Consider the following 19,860-nt stretch of genomic DNA (forward strand, 5'->3'; position numbering starts at 1 on the left):
ATGTTGTTGATGCAAATGCTGAGAAAATTACGAGTGACATTGGGAGGGAATGATCTGACACCCCTGCTATGTGTTTCCTGGCAGTGGGAGATGGCATGCTTTGCTGGCAGTGGGATTCTCTGGTCCCACCACTGTCAATGGGATTTCCCATTGATGTTATTCCCAGATGCCCTGAAACCTGTGGGAATGGGTGTTCTGCTAGTGGGACCAGAGATTCCCACTGGCCTGAAAGGCCAGAGAATTCTCCCCATTTACATATATTTGTGACCTAAGACGTGACAGCCAAAATAATCTAAATTAAAAATCCCAAAAATGTAACAGACACTAATTTTTCCTCTACTTTAGAAGTTCCTACTTTCTGAAAAATTCATGGTCAAACAATTCCTTAATATACCTGCTGATCATGTCTTTAAAATGTATTATTACTGAACAGTAAGACTTCAACTGGATAATCATCGAACCATAGTTCCTCAAGATGCCAATGGGAATACCAGATTGTCCTATAAGAACTAACAAAAGTGCATTGAATTTATGCATGATTCACATTACTTTAGAATATAAACATTATCTCACCTCTGTGTAATGTCAAAGATCTCTTTATTTGTGGAATCAAATGCTGTTTCATTAACATTGAGAAGTTGACTGATTGTAGTAATTGCCAAGGAAGCAGCCTGCAAATAATGAAACAAACTGTATAGTTGTGTAGATTCTAATAACCATTTCAAAGCAAACCGTTTACCAAGAAGTTCAACATAATACAGAAGAGAGCAGCCTGCTTGATTCCTGCCACTGCACTCAACATTGACACCCTATGGCAGCAATATGTACAATTTGCAGAATGGGCTGCAGCAACATTGTTTTGACACTACCACTCTCCCCGGAATCTTAGCTATGAGTTCTTTTTAAAAGTTTATTTATTAGTGTGGCAAGTAGGCTTACATTAACACTGCAGGGAAGCTATTGTGAAAATCCCCTAGTCGCCACAGTCTGGCGCCTGTTCAGGTACAGTGAGGGATGAGGTAATTTTATTTACCTCAATTCCTCCTTTTTGCGTTATTCTCAAGCCTCAGAAGGATGCTTGATCAATTGTTAATATTAAATCTGACTGATAAATTTTTGTTAACTCTAAGTATTGAGGAATTTGAATCAAAGGCTGGTATATGGAATTTGTTGTCAGATCTGCTATGATCTTGAATGGTTGGAATGGGCTGGAAGGACTAAACAGCAGACTCCTTTTCTATGTTCCCGTGTCTGTTCCTGGGTTAGTAGAGGTGGTAGGGATGATTTCAAATTTATGCTCCGTTCATGCAGTAACATGAAGCAGGGATTGCTGCAAGTTCCCGATCCATTCACTTTCCACCTGGCAGCAAAGTTGATGCGAAGCCAACCCACTCAATGCCAGCCCACCCCGCAATGACTTAAGAAACATAAGAACATAAGAAATAGGAGCAGGAGTAGGAGTAGGCCATCTAGCCCTTCGAGCCTGCCCCGCCATTCAATAAGATCATGGCTGATCTGTCGTGGCTCAGTTCCACATTCCCGCCCTCTCCCCATAACCCTTAATCCCCTCTCTTATCAAAAACCCATCAACCCGCGTCTTAAAAATATTTAGCGAGGCAGCCTCCACCACTTCAATGGGCAGAGAATTCCAGAGATTCACCACCCTTTGAGTGAAGAAGTTCCTCCTCAACTCCGTTCTAAACCGCCCCCCCTTTATCTTGAGGCTGTGCCCCCTAGTCCTACTATCCTTTCTGAGTGGGAAGAGTCTCTCCACCTCTATCCTATCCATCCCATTCATCATCTTATACGTCTCAATGAGATCTCCCCTCATTCTTCTAAACTCTAACGAGTACAAGCCTAGTTTATTCAGCCTCTCCTCATAGCTCAACCTCCTCAACTCCAGCATCAGCCTAGTAAACCTCCTCTGCACTCCCTCCAAGGCCAAAATATCCTCACTGTTGCTGGATCAAAATCCTGGAATTCCCTCCCTAACAGCACTGTGGACGTACCTGAAGTGAAGATGCTGGCATTGGACTGGGGTAAACACAATAAGAAGCCTCACAACACCAGATTAAAATCCAACAGGTTGAGATCATCCAACAGGATGTACCTGAGCTCAGGGATTGCAGCAGCTCAGGAAGGCAGCCCATCATCACCTTGTAAAGGGTAACGAGAGATGGGCAATAAATGCTGGCCTAGGCAGCGATGCCCAAATCCCGTAAAATGAATTTTAAAAAATATACTTCTGACTTGTGCCTTGTGGTGAACGGTCTTTGAACAGGAGTCAGGGAGTGAGCTACCTGACTGGGAATTCCAATCTCTTGCTTGGTCTTCATAGAATTCCTATAGTGCAGAAGGGGGCTGTTCGGCCCATCAAGTCTACAATGACTCTTATTCAGGACCTATTCCCATAACTCTATGCCTGTAAAAACATGTATTATGACACAATAATACCCCTAACTTATATATATTTTGGGACATTAATGGACAATTTAGCATGGCAAAATTAATGTAGCCTGCATATCTTTAGACTGTGCGAGGAAACCGATCTTGTTGCCACATTATGTGTATGGTGGTAAAAGTTTATGTTGTTGCCTTGCATTCCATTTCAATGTGAATAAGACAGTAATTACTTCTTACCACAAATGAGTCTAATATATCTGACTGACTCAAAACACGCTGCACTATTTCAGCAGCAAAGCCGATGTTCTCTGAAGTTAGTTCATGAGGTTCTGAAGTCAGAATCTGAGCAGCAGTTGCAATTTTCACCAATTCTTCTTCCGTGATACCAGTATGTTTCATTATCTGTTGATAAGACCATAATACCGTAAGACATGGGAGCAGAATAAGGCCACTCGGCCCATTGAGCTCTGCCATTCAATCATGGCTGATATTTTTCTCATGCCCATTTCCCTGCCTTTTCCCCATAACTCTTGATCCCCTTATTAATCAAGAACATATCTATCTCTGGCTTAAAGACACTCAATGACCTGGCCTCCACAGACTTCTGCGGCAAAGAGTTCCAGAGATTCACCACTCTCTAGCTGAAGAAATTCCTCCTCATCTCTGCTTTAAAGGATCGTCCCTTTAGCCTGAGGTTGTGTGCTCTGGTTCTAGTTTTACCTACTAGTGGAAACATCCTCTCCACATCCACTCTACCCAGGCCTCACAGTATCCTGTAAATTTCAGTAAGATCCCCCCTCATTCTTCTAAACTCCAACGAGCACAGACCCAGAGTCCTCAACCATTCCTCATATGAATGGCTCTTCATTCCAGGGATCATACTTGTGAACCTCCTCTGGGCCCTTTCCAATGCCAGTACATCTTTCCTTAGATAAGGGGCCCAAAACTGCCCACAATACTCCAAATGGGGCCTGATCAAAGCCCTATTCAGCCTCAGAAGTACATCCCTGTTCTTGTATTCTAACCCTTTTGACATGAATACTAATATTGCATTTGCCTTCCTAACTGCCGACTGAGGCTGCACATTAATCTTAAGAGAATCTTAAACAAGGACTCCCAAGTCCCTTTGTGTTTCTGATTTCCTAAGCATTTCCTCATTTAGAAAATAGTCTATGGCCCCATTCCTCTTTTCAAAGTGAATAACCTCACACTTTTCCATATTGTATTCCATCTGCCACTTCTTTGCCCATTTTCCTAACCTGTCCAAGTCCGTCTGCAGCCCTCCTGCTTCCTCAATACTACCTGTCCTCTAAAAGTCATTGTATCATCTGCAACTTAGCAACAGTGCCTTCAGTTCCTTCCTCCAAATCGTCAATGTATCTTGTGAACAGTTGTGGTCCCAGCACTGACCTCAGAGGCACACTACTATTCACCAGCTGCCACCTGAAAAAGACCCCTTTATCACCATTCTCTGTCTTCTGCCAGTCAGCCAATCCTCTATCCATGTCAGGATTTTACTCTTAACACCATGGATGCTTAATTTATTTAACAGTCTCCTATGCGGCACCTTGTCCAGTGCCTTTTGGAAATCTAAATAAATTATGTCCACTGGTTCTCCTTTATCTAACTTCCTTGTTACCTCCTCAAAGATCTCTAACAGACTTGTCAGCCATGACCTCCCCTTGACAAAGCCATGCTGATTCAGTTTTATTTTATCATGCACTTCCAAGTACTCCGCAATCTCATCTTTAATAATGGACTCTGAAATCATGCCAATGACTGAAGTCAGGCTAACTGGCTAATAATGACTGAAGTCAGGCTAACTGGCTAATTAATGGTGTTACATTAGCTACTTTCTAGTCCTCTGGGACCCTCCCTGCCTCCAGTGATTACTGAACGATCACCACCATTGTCTCCACAATTTCTCAGCTGTCTTTTTAAGGACCCTGAGGTGTATTCCATCCATTCAGGTGACTTATCCACCTGATGGAACAGAACTAATTTTAATACAAGTACTTATTATCTTTGAGCTCAAACATCCAACTGCTAAATACAGAAAAACAAAAATAACAACTGATTTTGAGTATTCCACAGATTCATATGTCTTTATAGAATTAGAGAATCCCTACAGTGCAGAAGGAGGCCATTTGGCCCATTAAGCCTAGACCGACTACAATCCCCTCCCCAGGCCCGATCCCTGTAACACCACCTAGTTACTTACCCTTGCTAATTCCCCTGACACCAAGGGTCAATTTAGTCTGATCAATCCACCTAACCCGCACATCTTTGCACAGTGGGAGGAAACCGGGACACCCGAAGGAAATCCATGCAGACACGGGGAGAACATGCAAACGTCACACAATAACCCAAGAATTGAACCCTGGTCTCTGGTGCTGTGAGACAGCAGTGCTAACCACTGTGCTACCGTGCCACCTTATGAAACTAGCTTTATTGGTGTCTTAATTGGATCTTTTTTTGAAGATAAGTTCTGATCATTTGATTTTTTTTTATACATTCATTTGTGGGACATTGGCATCACTGGCTGGCCAGCGTTGATTGCCTATCTCTTAATGCCTTGGAGGGCAATTGAGAGTCAAACACATTGCTGTGGCTCTGGAGTCACATGTGGGTCAGACCAGGTAAGAACAACAGATTTACTTCCCTAAAGGACATTAGTGAACCTGATGCCAGTTTGGCTCAGAGGCAATGTTATCACCTCTAAATCGTGGGCTCAAACTTAACTTCAGGAATTTGAGCAGATAATCTCACCTGAGAATGAAAGTACTTCACTCAATGTCATGAGGAAAAGCTACGTTGCTAGAGGCAGGCTCTTTCACAAAGGACTTCTTCTGTCTGTTCAATTGAACATAAAAGATCTCAGGGCATTAAGCAAAGATGAGCAGGGGTGTTTCCTGGTGTCTTATCCAACATGTACCCATTGCAGAATGAAATGCTGTTTCTGCCTACACCTGGCAGTGATAATCTACATCTGAAATGAATTTGTTGACAGCGCTTGAGGATATCACAGGCTCTATATAAGACTAAGATCTTCTTCTTAAGTTTATTTATTTTTCATCTCAAGTACACTGTAATGAAGTTACTGTGAAAGTCCCCTAGTTACCACACTTCAGCGCCTGTTCAGGTATACTGAGGGAGAATTTAGCGCGGCCAATGCATCTAACCAGCATGTCTTTCAGACTGTGGAGGAAACCGGAGCACCCGGAGAAAGCTCACGCAGACACCGGGAGAACCACAGACTCCACACAGAGAGTGAACCATGCTGGGAATCGAACCTGGGTCCCCGGCCCTGTGAGGCAGCAGTGCTAACCACTGTGCCATCGTGCTTCTTGACAACAGGAAGAAGAAAAATCGATGATGGTTCTGCTGTCATATGTCAACGTTATTGTGTGAATTTTTATAGCATTCTTATTTATTTCAGAGATGTTTTTATACATTTTCTGGGAATGATAAGATTGATAATTAAAGTATCTAGATGATGAAATCACCAGCTCCATGTACATAAGAATAAATTAAGCCGTTCTCTAGTTAAGGAAGGATAATATCAATATTTGACACACCCTAAGTGTGTCAATTTTGTTTATTTGTTTTGTTGAAGGGATGTGGGTGTCGCAGATTAGGCCAACATTTATTGCCCATCCTTAATTCCCCTTGAGCTGCTTTCTTGAAGGCCGTAATCCATCTTCTCTTTTAACTCAAGTCCTTTTTCTCCCCTTTTAAGATAATGTTCCTCCTTTGCTTTGGCTCTGACTAATAACTGGAGATTCAAGACATAAAATAGTACCTTCTCTCTGAGGTTCCTTAGGCTTTCATTGCAGTCTGTTAATGTCTCATTTTGTAGGCTGGGGATCCCATTCTTCTCAATGCACAAGCGTGACGCTTTTGAAATATTTGCTGTTGAGAGACAAGTGGAATTTGAACAAGTTTACAATTCAACAGCATCTTGCAGGCACAGTCAGGGGAAAACATAATTAAGAATGAGATATGAAAAATAATGCTTCCTAGTCTTGTTTTAGAATGTCTGAAGTACTTCTGATATACTAGACTGTGTCTGCATGAGTGTTCTTACATTGCAACCCTAAACACTACTATAATGTAATTTGCATTAAAGTTCAGACAAATGTTTTGAGATTTAAATTCTAGTTGGCTTGGGAGATAATATACATGGGTGTCACAGTAACTGCAGGTCATGTGGGGTCAACTACTTATGGAAAGAGGTGTTTGTAAGAAAAAGAGCTGTATGAATGCATTTGACATGTTTATTTATTTATTTTACATTGCTAGAGGCAGGCTCTTTCACAAAAGACTTCTTCTGTCTGTTGAATTGAACATAAAAGATCTCAGGGCATTAAGCAATGATGAGCAGGGGTGTTCTCCTGGTGGCCTGTCCAACATGTATCCATTGCATAATGAATTTCTGCCTAAACATGGCAATGATATTCACATCTAAAGTGAATTTGTTGACAGTGCTTGAGGTGTCTTGAGGATGTCACAGGCTCTATATAAGATTAAGGTCTTTCTTCTTGACAACAGGAAGAAGAAAAATCAATGATGGTTCTGCTGTCAATGTTATTGTGTGTTTTTTTATAGCATTCTTATTGGGGTGCCTCTGGCTGGGCCCAGCATTTATTGCTTATCCCTAATTGCCCGCCAAATCAGAGGACAGTTGAGAGTCAACTATATTGCTGTGGATCTGGAGTCACACATAGACCAGACCAGGTAAGGACAGCAGGTTTCCTTCCCTAAAGGACATTAGTGTATCAGATGGGTTTTTATGAGAATCAACAATGGTTTCATGGTAGATTTTTAATTCCAGATTTTTACTGAATTCAAATTTCACCATCTGCCATGGTGGGATTCAAACCCGGGTCCTCAGAGCAATACCCTGGGTCTCTGGATTCTAGTTTACGCCACCACCTCCCCAATTGATAGATGGGAACCAAATATTCTGATGTAATATAAGTGGGTTGCCTTTACATAAAGGGATCTTTATCTAAAAGAGCTATTGCTACTGATCTAAAGATACTGGCCAAAACTACCTGTTAATACCACAAACAAGAGATCAACATACCATTAACAGTATATGGCTCACATTCTTCTTTAGAATAGCCATACTGTCCCACTAAAATTTCATTGAATGTAAACAGTCCCCAAGAGGAATTGTACACACTTCTTGCACAGAAATTGGCTGCAAGGAAATCAAATGAAGTTTTCGTAAGGTTGTGAAGGAGCAAAATGAGTCATGGTTTTATACTGTTAAAAATTGCCATGTCTTCAAATTATGTTTGGTTATTGTATGTCACTAAATAGTCCAACGGTTAGTTCAATACAATTTTTACTAAATTGTAATTGTCTGTAATTTATCACCATAGTCAACTTGTCACATAGAGAAAGAACAGATGTACAGACCAATCTCGCAGTGATCTCCTTTCCATTCATCTGGACATACACAAATTTCATTCTCACAGGTTCCATTGTTTAGGCAGTAACATGACAGTGGGTTGCCAGATGGGGCTGATGGTGGTTTTATGAGAGAACCTAAAAATTAACAAAATACAGCAGTTAAAACGGAAATGTGCTGAAGGATTTTGGCCACTGAACCTAATAACTAAATGGTGACAACCTTAATATTTGTGCGCATATCCCTGGTATTTGAATGTAATACCTTTGATATCTGTTGCCTTTAGTACCATTTACTTCACTGCTAAGTCATAAGACCAGAAGACATAGGAGCAGAATTAGGCCACTCGATGAATCAAGTCTCCTCTGCCATTCAATCATGGCTGATATTTTTCTCTTCCCCATTCCCCTGCCTTTTCCCCATAACATCTGATCCTCTTTTTAATCAAGAGTCTATCTTGCTCTGGCTTAAAGACACTCAATGACCTGGCCTCCACAGCCTTCTGTGGCAAAGAGTTCCAGAGATTCACCATTCTCTGGCTGAAGAAATTCCTCCTCATCTCTGTTTTAAAGGATCGTCCCTTTAGAAAGAGATTATGCTCTCTGGTTCTAGTTTTTCCTAGTAGTGGAAACATCCTCTCCATGTCCATTCTATCCAGGCCTCACAGTATCCTGTAAGTTTCAACAACTTACCCCCTCATCTTTCCAAACTCCAACGAGTACAGATCTAGAGCCCTCAACCGTTCTTCATATGACAAGCTCTTCATTCCAGGGATCATTCTTGTGAACCTCCTCTGGACCCCTCCCAAGGCCAGTACATCCTTCCTTAGATATGGGGTCTAAACTGCTCACAATACTCCAAATGGGGCCTGACCAGAGCCTTATACAGCGTCAGAAGTACATCACTGCTCTTGTATTCTAGTCCTCTCAATATGAATGCTAACATTGCATTTGTCTTCCTAAATGCTGACTGAACCTATACGTTAACCTTAAGAGAATCTTGAACAATAATTCCCAAGTCCCTTTGTGTTTCTGATTTCCTAAGCATTTTCTCATTTAGAAAATAAACTACACTCCGCTCCTCCTTCCAAAATGCATAACCTCCCACTTTTCTACATTGCATGCTATCTGCCACTTCTTTGCCCACTCTCCTAACCTGTCCAAGTCCTTCTACAGTCCCCCTGCTTCCTCTATATTGCCTGACCCTCTACATATCTTTGTATCATCTGCAAACTTAGTAACAGTGCCTTTAGTTCCTTCTTCCAAATCGTTAATGTATATTGTGAAAAGTTGTGGTCCCAGCACTGACCCCTGAGACACACCAGTAGTCACTGGTTGTCATCCTGAAAACGAACCCTTTATCCCTAGTCTCTGCCCTCTGCCAGTCGGCCAATCCTCTACCCATGTCAGGACCTTACCCTTAACACCATGGACTTTTAATTTATTTATGCGGCCCCCTGTCAAAGGCCTTCTGGAAATCTAAATAAATCACCTCCACTGGTTCTCCTTTATCTAACTTTCTTGTATTTCCTCAAAGATCTTTAACAGATTTGTCAGACCTCTCCTTGATGAAGTCCTGCTGATTCAGTCCTATTTTATCATGCACTTCCAAGTGCTCCGGAATCTCATCTTTAATGGTGAGGCGGCATGGTAGCACAGTGGTTAGCATTGCTGCCTGACAGTGCCAGGGACCCAGGTTCAATTCCTTGTTTGGGTTACTGTCTGTGTGGAATTTGCACATTCTCCCATGTCTGCGAGGGTTTCCTCCCACAGTCTGAAGGATGTGCAGCATTAATGTAAGTCTTACTTGTGACGAATAAATAAAGACAACTCTAAAATCTTGCCAATGACTGAAGTCAGGCTAACCAGCCTATAATTTCCCATCTGCTGCCTCCCTCCTTTCTTAAACAGCAGTGTTACATTAGCTACTTTCCAGTCCTTTGGGACTCTCCCTGCCTCCAGTGATTCCTGAAAGATCACCACCAATGCTTCCACAACTCCTCAGCTATCTCTTTTACAACCGTGTGATGTAGTCCATCCAGTCCAGGTGATTTATCCACCTTCAAATCTTTCAGTTTCCCCAGTACCTTCTCATTAGTGATGGCCACTACACTCACCTGTTCTCCTGACTCTCTTGGCAAGTTTTTCCAACCCTTCTTGGACGTATTGCCCTCTGTACCATAAGACGTAGGAGCAGAATTAGGCCACTTGGCCCATTGAGTCTTCTCCGGCATTCAATCATGGCTGATATTTTGCTCATCCCCATTTTCCTGCTTTTTCCCTATAACCTCTGATTCCCTGTTTTATCTCTGTTTTAAAGACACTAATGACCTGGCCTCCATAGCCTTCTGGCTGAAGAAATTCCTCACCTCTTTCTAAAGGATCACCCCTTTAGCCTAAGGTTGTGCCCTCTGTTCTAGTTTTTCCTATTAGTGAAAACATCCTCTCATATGACATAATTTTACTGTCTATTTTGGGAGCTTTTTTAATGTAGGGAACTTAAGGTGAAGGACCCCTTAGGGAGTAATGACCACAATATGATAGAATTTACCCTGCAGTTTGAGAGGAAGAAGCTGGAATCAGATGTAACGGTATTACAATTAAATAAAGGTAGCTACAAAGACATGAGGGAGGAGCTGGCCAGAGTTGATTGGAAAGGGAGCCTAGCAGGGAAGACAGTGGAACAGCAATGGCAGGGGTTTTTGTGTGTTATTTGGGAGCACAATAGAAATTCATCTGTAGTCCAATGGTTATTTTTGCCTCTCTCATGTTTTATATATTGAAAAAAACTCTTCCTATCTACTTTAGTATTACTTGCTAGCTTACACTCATATTTCATTATCTTCTCTCTTATTTCTTTCTCAGTTGTCCTCTGCTTCCCACTAATCCTGGCCACTTCATGCTTTTTTTTGCTTTTATGCTATCCTTAACTTCCCTCGTCAGCCATGGATGCCTCATCCTCTCCTTAGCCTCCTTCCATTGGTGTCTTGATCTGAATATTCTGTGCAGGGTCAGAACACCTAAAACTCAGAAAATTCCTCTCACAATTGGAATTGTCTGAAAGTCTCCCACTCTAACTCAAAGTTCAAGACATTTTCAAAAGACAGCTGGAGAGTTGTGCAGTGGAAGTTCAAACTTCCACAGTGGATCTGACGAGTTCCATAGTGTATCCTTTGCATTACAGCCAGTCTCTGGCTATCCAGAGAGAAATAACCTTACTGAGGCTGGTCATCCATCACCATCATCCTTTATTTACAACATTTTGCAGTACAGAATACAGGTCAGCCCCAAACCCTCTGACTGCTGGCCTGAGTAGTGCCTGCTAGTTTTAAACCCTTTGCTGCTCCTTCCCTGTTGGGTGACCCTTCACTCACCTAAAGTGCAGCTCATATTTTACACATGCCACATGCTATACAAATACTGGGTCTTGAGTCAAAAGGGGAGACTTTTGTGCTTAAATGCATTAATGTTCAAATGGTTGCAATGATAATAGTTGCTGCAGATATATATACACACATGTTTATATTTAAGGGGACTAGTTTAAAGTTCAGTTTTTTTCTACAGACTGTTGGCATGTCTGGAGGAAGTGCAGCTCAAAATGTTGAATGAGCAGGATAACTATTCATTTTAGCTATGTAGTTTATGAAAGAGAGAGATAATGGATTTTTGTTTATAGAGGAAGATTTACCCTGAGGTTTTTGGTTATGTTGATCGACAGGTCATGTGATAATGTGGCTAATGGGAGCAGCTAAAGTGTGTAGCAGAGGATAAACTGCTTTCATTTCTGGCTGGGGTTTGTTTTGAAGACAGAGGCCTTTGACTTGCTGCTCTCCCTCCACAAAATCTTTCTAAAAACTCATTATAGCATGTATACTTATGGTCGCTCACTGTATTTAAAGTGGTTTTTAGTCTAAGAAGAATATTGCTTATTTGGAACTGAAATAGTGATGTTAGAAGGAGTTATTTCTTTTCATTTTTAAATATTGTTCAATGGGTAATAGTTAAGTATAACTCTAACAATGAAGCAGCTCAAGTTAGTTTTTACAGTTAGAGATCCCTAATTTGTGTCAATAGAATTATTCTTGGAGTGAGGCATTCTATTTTCACATTTATGCCAAAATAGAAAAATGTTGGAGTCTAATCTGGCTTCCTATTGTAATTTGGATTCTGGTCCAGGGCCCTAACATAGTTTTCTGTTGAAGTTCATTAGCTGGAAATAAAGAGCTTTATTAAAATGGATGGACTCTTACTTTCATTGCTACAAGGTTATCTTTCCCCATTTGATTGTTCTCAAGATGATGTAATTTGCGATTTCTATCTTCTTTGTAAGGATAACAACTTGTATTTGCATGGCACCTTTAGCATTATAAAATGGTTTAAGGAGCATCACGAGAGTGTTTGACAAACAAAATTTGACACTCAGTCATGTAAGGAGATATTCGTGCAGACAAGTTGTAAGAAATATCCCAAAGGTGTAAAAAGAAATGGAGAGGTTTAGGGGGTGAATCTTAGAGCTTATGGCAGAGGAAAGTACAGTCACCAGTGGTGAGATGATGAGAAGCAAAGAATCACAAGAAACCAGAAGTAGAAAGATGCAGATAAAGGGTGTTTTTGGAGGGCTGTAGAGTTTGAGATAGGGAAATTAAAAGATATTTAATCACCAAACATCAAAGTGCACCTTCTGCAGCATGTAGGAACTAAATTAACAAATGAGAAAAAAAAATGGCCCAAATTGAATAGGATCTGCTACTTTTCAAAAATAGGAACACAGAATCCCTACAGTGTAGAAGGAAAGTTTACATCGACCCTTCAACAGAACATCTTACCCAGGCCTACTCCCTGCTATATCACTGTAACCTCACACATTTGATTTGATTTATTATTGTCACATCTATTAACATAGTGAAAAGTATTGTTTCTTGCAATGCTATACAAAGCATACCGTTCATAGAGAAGGAAACGAGACAGTGCAGCATGTAGTGTTACAGTCATAGCTAGGGTGAAGAGAAAGATCATTATCTAAAAGTTTTTCATGTGCATGCATTAGTGGAAGTACCCCACCTTCATTTTCCTTTTATCTATAGGATATCTTAATGTTATTCTAATATACTTTGACCATTTCATTTTGTCAATTCAAAATTATATAAGTAGCTGATGTAAAGGTTCAAAGGTATAACAGAACAATTGGGTTCAAAGTCAAAAACAAACCTTTGGAATTTCATTTATGCTATTAAACCACTCAAGTGTGTTAACTTATCTTTGTAACACACTTCTGGTAAAAAGGTGATACTTGTACATTGTCTTGGAGCAGAAGGCCAAAGAATATTCAGGCAGCTCACAGAAGATACATTTACAAATAAAACACAGCCAAAGAGAAGTGTAACGATTTATACATTCCACCAGGGATGCCAGAGAACCTACCAAAACAAAAAAACTTTCAGAAATACTCCCAAAATATTCATCAAGACACAAAACCACGTCCAGCTCGAGAGAAAAAAGTTGCAGTTCATGCCTAAAGGGGAACCACTTTGCTCAGGTGTGCAGGTCATTGAAAGAGAGGATTTGATTGGTTCAGCATGTGGAGGTGTCTCTTCCTGAGAGTGAGGGGCAGTGTGTGCACACCATCATAGATGGTAGAACATCTGGCTTTTTTAAAGAATGCCCAGTTGAGACCATGGGCATTTTAGTGTTATTCCTCATCAATGTTGGTATCTATACTGAACAACAAATTCTACCATTTGATTTTTTTTGCAACTTTTTTTCACACCAACAATCCTTCAAGCTTATGATGTCTTCATTATCCTGGCTTTGGGGATGACCATGGTTCCAGTGTGTGACAAAAACTTCAGCCCAGACATGTTCACGTTCTATACAGTCAAAGACAAAAGCCTCATGAGGCTAAATTGTTTTGATAAGCTTTGCTTCAAACTTGATGACTCACCAGAGCAAACATTGCGATTGATAACACAGACCATATCCAACAGTGTCCTTCCTCATTTATTGGATTTGAGAAGATTAAGAGGTAGAGTTAATTGCTATTTGTAATCTGCGTTTAAGTATCACAGGAACTGAAGTGACTCGAACCAGATGGTATCATTGAGAGAAATCACTCATCATCATGGATATTAAATCTAGTCCTTTCATTAGTCTGTGTGTCAATATTGTGCTGGTCAACAAGTCATCATTCCCCATGAATATCCACTTCCTACAATTGAAGGACTAAAAGCATCACTGGGGCAGTGCAGTGGCAAGCACTGCTGCCTCACAGTACCAGGGACCCGGGTTCAATTCCCAGCTTGGGTCACTGTCTGTACGGTGTCTGCACTTCCTCCCCATGTCTACATGGGTTTCCTCCAGGATTCCTCCCACAGTACAAAAGATGTGCTGATTAGGTGCATTGGCTATGATAAATTCTGTGTACCCAAACAGGCACCAGAATATGACAGACGGAATTTTCACAATAACTTAATCGCGGTGTTAATGTAAGCCTACCTGTGACCAATAAACAAACTGTACTTTACAAACAGCATTTGACAGGTTAAAGGCAAAGATACCAACTCCACTATTCTCATGCATTTCAATCCACACATGGAAATGTATGTCACAACATAGGGATTAGAGATTGTGATAGCTGCTGTTGTCTCAGTGCATTGGAAAAAAATAAACTTATGTATCATGCCTATTGCCAGAAACCGAGCACAAATACTGTACCGGAGAGGAGGAAGCATGAGCCTGCATCTATGCTTGTGAACAGTGACACATGCATCTCTATGGCAGAAAGTTCATTTTCTGCACTGATCACCAAATGCTGACTATCATGTTAGTCATGTCAGGATCTGGTCAACCTCAAATGGTCAGATCATCTTCATCACTACAACTTGGAGGTAGAGTATTGTGCAGATTTGTACAACCAAGTAGCTTACATGCTTAGTTGCATTACTATCACACAGTGGTAGCGATAGTGAAGTAACTTGCGACATTGAAGACTGTAAGAACACAGTGATTTCACACGTAACTGTGAATCTTGTTGGACGAGATGAGTTTAAAGGAAGAATCAGCGACAGAAAGCATACTTCAGAAAGTCAGTCAGTACCTGAAAATTGAGGAAGAACTGATCCCATACTGCAGAGTGTGCACATCCTTTGATGACAGCTGTGTCGCATGAGATCTTGAGCAGTTTTCTCTCGTGTTATGGCAAGATGCATGAGATGCATGATGCCTCTTGGCCATGAGGACACCTGGTGGTTAAGATAAAACAACGATCCCACAAAGCAGTCAGGGGGGCCAGCAATGGATTGTCACAGAAGAATTTATTAGAAACTATGAAGATTGTCACAGTGTTGCACACATGGCCAACAGCACTATGGCATCAACTTTAAGTAGCCATTTATGGAGCATTTAGCAGGCAACAATTTTGCTTTTTCTTCATGATCTAGATAGAAAATGCTGCAACAAATTTCATAACCATTTCAGTCAACGACATTTTAAACAAGTTGTTGTAAAATGGAGCTCCTTGGAAGCTTGCAATTGACTCCAATGTTTCCAATCACTTTAGAGTTCCTAGCAAGTCACAGAATCCACCACCATTGGAGAGCGTGACAGAGTCACAATCGAATGTTGCTGTCAAACTATGATAGTGATAAAGATTGTGAGCTAGCATGTCAAAAGGGGAAAAAGAACAATCCTTCCTTGTCACGTTGATCCATTCCACTGGAAAGACTAATGAGGTCACAATTCTCATCTGCTACTGACCATTCTTAAGCGATAACCACCATCCAACAAGAACGTCAGAACCAAAGCAGAAGAAAGCAAGATAAACAAAAGCGTACTTTGACGGTGAAGAGGTGCACGGGACTAGGATTTGAAGTCGGAGACTGGATTCATACTAAATGGCCAAATTGCCATCACAGACTTGCATAATTTCTATCTGGACCTAAGATACCAATGCTCATCTGTTGGATGACAAACATCATGTAATGCAAATCACTCAGTATCAAGCAGAACAGTTATTTTAAGGCCAGTGATTAGGAGGATGAATTTCATTTTCTGTTGAGCAACTGCAATGTTGATCATTTCTTTCCATGATCATGCAAAACCACAATTATAAATTAATAGACCTGTGTCGTCATCGGTGACCTTAAGTACAGAAAAAATAAAGTTTATTTATTAGTCACAAGTAAGGCTTACATTAACACTTCAATGAAATTACTGTAAAATTCCCTTAGTCATCAGTCTGGCACCTGTTCAGTTCAATGCAACTTACCCATGCCTTTTAGATTATGGGAGGAAACTGAAGCACCTGGAGGAAGCCCATTTAGACACAGGGAGAATGTGCAAACTCCACACACAGTGACCTAAGCTGGAAATCGAACCCCAGTCCCTGAGAAGCAGCAGTGCTCACCCCTGTGCCACCCCATAGTCTGTGAAAAATGAGTAAACGGACACTCCAGTCCCCAAGAAATGATTTGATGTATGTTTGTTTATGATAGTTTAATTTAAAGTACGTATTTTAGCTTTACACAGGAGAAAAGATGTGGTATTTAGTTGTTCAATTGTTTGGTTATGTATCCATTAACGGTTCACTGTGCGCTATTTATTAGTAAGTCTGGTTGCATTTACCAAGAAACAGGAACAATAGCTCAAAGTTGGAAGAATGAAATCAGACTCTTTAGATTTGATTTACTGTCATGGGAATTTTTTTTTTAAATATATAAACAAAGCATAGTCATGTAGTATATAGGGGAGAAGGAAATGAGAGGGCACAGAATGTAATATTGTCATACTTTTGTAGAGAAAGATCAACTTAATATAAGGTAGGTCCATTTAAAAGTGTAAAGGCAGCAGGGAAGAAGCTGTTTTTGAACTTGTTGGTACTCGAACCCAGACTTATCTTTTTCCCAATGGAAGAAGGTGGAAAAAAAAGTAGATCCGCGCTGCGTGGAGTCTTTAATTATGCTAGCTGCTTTTCTGATGCAGCAGCAAGTGTAGACAGAGTCAATGGATCGGAGGTTGGTTTGCCTGATGGTATGGACTACATACGTGACCTTTTGTAGTTTCATGTGGTATTGTTCAGAGCAGGAGCCATACCAAGTTATGATACAACCAGAAAGGCTGCTTCCTGTGGTGCATCTGTAAAAATGAGGGAGTTGTAGCAGACATGCCAAATTTCTTTCGCCTCCTGAGAAAGTAGAGGCAATGGTGGGCTTTCTTAATTATAGTGTCTGCATGGAGAGACCAGGACAGGTTGTTGGTGATCTAGACACTTAGAAACTTGAAGCTCTCAATTGAAGCATTCTAGTAAAACTCTTGCATACATTGAAGCATGTATGCCCTTTCTGCATATCTCAGAGGCATAAACACAACAAAATGCATTAATCCACTGGTTTCCTTTTATCCATCCTGCTTGTTAAATCAAAGAATGGTAATAAATGCAGCAACCTTTCATAAAACCATGTTGACTATGCTCAGTGTCCTGCCACTAATTCATTAGTGATGGATTCCAGCATTTTCCCAATGACAGATGCTAAGCTACCTGGCCTATAGTTTCCTGTTTGCCTTCTTTCATGAATAGAGGTGTTGTATTTGCTACCATCATTGGACTTCTTCTAGCATTGAACCCAGGTCCTAACGGTGTTGCCAACCCTTTCAGGCATCTCTGTCCAGGGCTACTTCATCTTAAACTTCAGCACACCCCTACAAGGGCAGCTGTTTCTGCTTTGCCCTCACTTCCTCCATTATGATCTCTGGGGAGGTATCTAAAAAGTGAGAAGCAGCTCTTCAACCCATCTGCAACGCAAAAGGTCACCCATGGTTACTCAACAATAAATCCAAGTATGGCAGGAGGATAGTGACATCTATACAACTGTCCCCCAGCATGACTCAGCAATTTCAAGCAGCACAGATAGGGGAAAAATTAGTCAGAAAAAACAAAGCACCTGTACTTCTTACCTGACTTAAATTTGCACACAACCTGCCAGAAAGCACCCAAAATTCCTGTGGTAATAAGGCTACAGAGAACACCAACTAGCACCTTGCGGTCACACTTTACACTAGGCATGTTGATCCTTGTTCTCACCGTGTAACTGGCTTTCTTTAATAAGCGAGTTATTAAGTGGAGCTACAAGCTGTTTCTCGTAAGTCCTGTTACACATTAACTGCATCACTTCCCCTCCAATTCTTGAGTTACAGCTGGTTATATTAATGTAAATGGAAAGAGAAATGTAAACTGTAACCATGTTAAAATATGCACAGGAACACGTACATTCAGATTACTTCACAATATCCATTTTGTGTAATGAGAAAAAATAAAATTGGAGCATGCTTCATAAACATCAACTCTGTACAGTCATCCATCAGCAGTGAAATATTAACCTTGGTATTTGGTCCAGCAACAAATAAGAATGTCAGGATGAGTTGTGTGGCTGTTTCAACCATTCTTTACACAAATCTAATAGTTTGCTAATAATCTCAATCAACAGTATCTAATAGCCTGAATTTAAACCAGAACTAAACTGGAATTATTAATACGTGGCATCTTTACTAATTTTACCTCAGAATTTGATGAAAAATCTTTAAATCTGAAAATATTTTTCTAAAATAGGTTTTATGACATCATTTATTCAGCCTATAGAACAAGTTCATGTAATGCATTTGTAGTTCAATTATATTCTGCTTCAAACTATTACTATCATTTGTAAATCAGATACCTTCATATTTGTCAAACATTTTGATTCCAGCCCTTTCAAAGGGCATTGTAATACCACGTCAAAGTGATTTCTGCTTGGCAGATAGGGGGCGTCAAATCCCAATCTAACTCTGGAGGGAAGCACTATACCATAACGCACAGCAGCAAAAACGGCAGAATCTATCCCTGCAAGTTCTAGACAATTTAAAAATAGCATTCAAAACACTGGAAAAGTTTGCAATGCCCTTCAAAGCGAGTAGCAGCATCATCTTGCATGGCACTGATGCAAGAGTCACAAAACCAGCTCCACTGGGCAAGATGTCATTTGAATGCCTGACACTAGATTCCAGAAGCAACTGCTCTACTCAGAACTTGATCAAGGCCGGAGACTCTCAGGACAGCAAAAATACTTCAGGAGTGGTCAGCATGGCAGCACAGTGGTTAGCACTGATGCCTCAGTGCCAGGGACCCGGGTTGAATTCCAGCCTCAGATCACTGTGTGGATTTTGCACATTTTCCACATGTCAGTGAGTCCCATATGTTCACATTTTCCACATGTCTGAGTGTTCCGATTTCCTCCCACAGTCCAAAGGTGAGAGAGTTAGGTTAATAGGCCGTGGTAAATTGATCCTAGTGTCAGGGGATTAGCAGGGTAAATACACAGGGTTACAGGAATAGAGCTTGGATGGGATAGTGGTTGGTACGCTCAATGAGCCGAATGGCCTCCTGCACTGAAGGGATTCTACGAATGTTTTTAAAGCTTCCCTAAAAAGTTCACACATACCGATTAACTCATCATGGAGGAGGTTCATTTGGGAAGGCACCAAAACACAGGCATTTAATCAGGAACATGTAAATGTGAAATTAAGGTGTTGGAGGGCAAGCACAAACCTCCAAAGAACTCATATTCCCAACGCTGCAAACACTATCTGTTCCATATGTGGCAGAGTCTGCAGATCATGTATGATCTGCCAACTCAGAACCCATCAAAACAGTGAAGCAAGTCATTCTCAATCCTATTTGATGTCCAAGGAAAAGAAAAAGGAATGTCTTTTCACCATTGTGTCTGTTTCACCTGTTGAGCACTAGAACTGGAAATCAGGCTAAAGAGAAATTAGTTGAAAAGAATTCTGAAGGATATGGAAAATTTCAACTGAGGGAAAAAAATCAAACTGCCTAAGGAAGAACACGTTAGGAATTATTTCAAGATACCAGGAATAAGTGATCTTAAAAGGAGGGAGGTGAAGAGATAGACGGGTTTAGGGTGGAAATTCTAAAGTCTCAGCCTTTGGCACCTGAAGGTGCAACTCCCAGTGATGGCTTGAAAGGAGAAAGGGTGCACAAGAGGCCATAGT

At 40.8% G+C, this 19,860-nt stretch overlaps 1 protein-coding gene across 2 annotated transcripts in view; it reads right to left on the reverse strand.

Moving 5' to 3' along the window:
- Positions 1–17,883, reverse strand: part of adgrg7.1 (adhesion G protein-coupled receptor G7, tandem duplicate 1) — a 41,993-nt gene extending 24,110 nt beyond the window's left edge. For both annotated transcript variants that reach the window (XM_080203226.1, XM_080203224.1), the window contains exons 1-6: positions 17,770–17,883; positions 7,831–7,959; positions 7,493–7,609; positions 6,206–6,315; positions 2,641–2,805; positions 574–671 (exon numbers count right to left, since the gene is read on the reverse strand). In XM_080203226.1, coding sequence (XP_080059352.1) covers positions 574–671; positions 2,641–2,805; positions 6,206–6,315; positions 7,493–7,609; positions 7,831–7,959; positions 17,770–17,878 — 728 coding nt within the window. In that variant the 5' untranslated portion in view covers positions 17,879–17,883. The remainder of the gene's footprint in view (positions 1–573; positions 672–2,640; positions 2,806–6,205; positions 6,316–7,492; positions 7,610–7,830; positions 7,960–17,769) is intronic.
- Between the last annotated feature and the right edge of the window lie 1,977 nt (positions 17,884–19,860).

This window comes from Carcharhinus amblyrhynchos, chromosome 15 (genome assembly GCF_965287045.1).
Source record: "Carcharhinus amblyrhynchos chromosome 15, sCarAmb.v2.hapA, whole genome shotgun sequence".
Taxonomy (NCBI): Eukaryota; Metazoa; Chordata; class Chondrichthyes; order Carcharhiniformes; family Carcharhinidae; genus Carcharhinus; species Carcharhinus amblyrhynchos.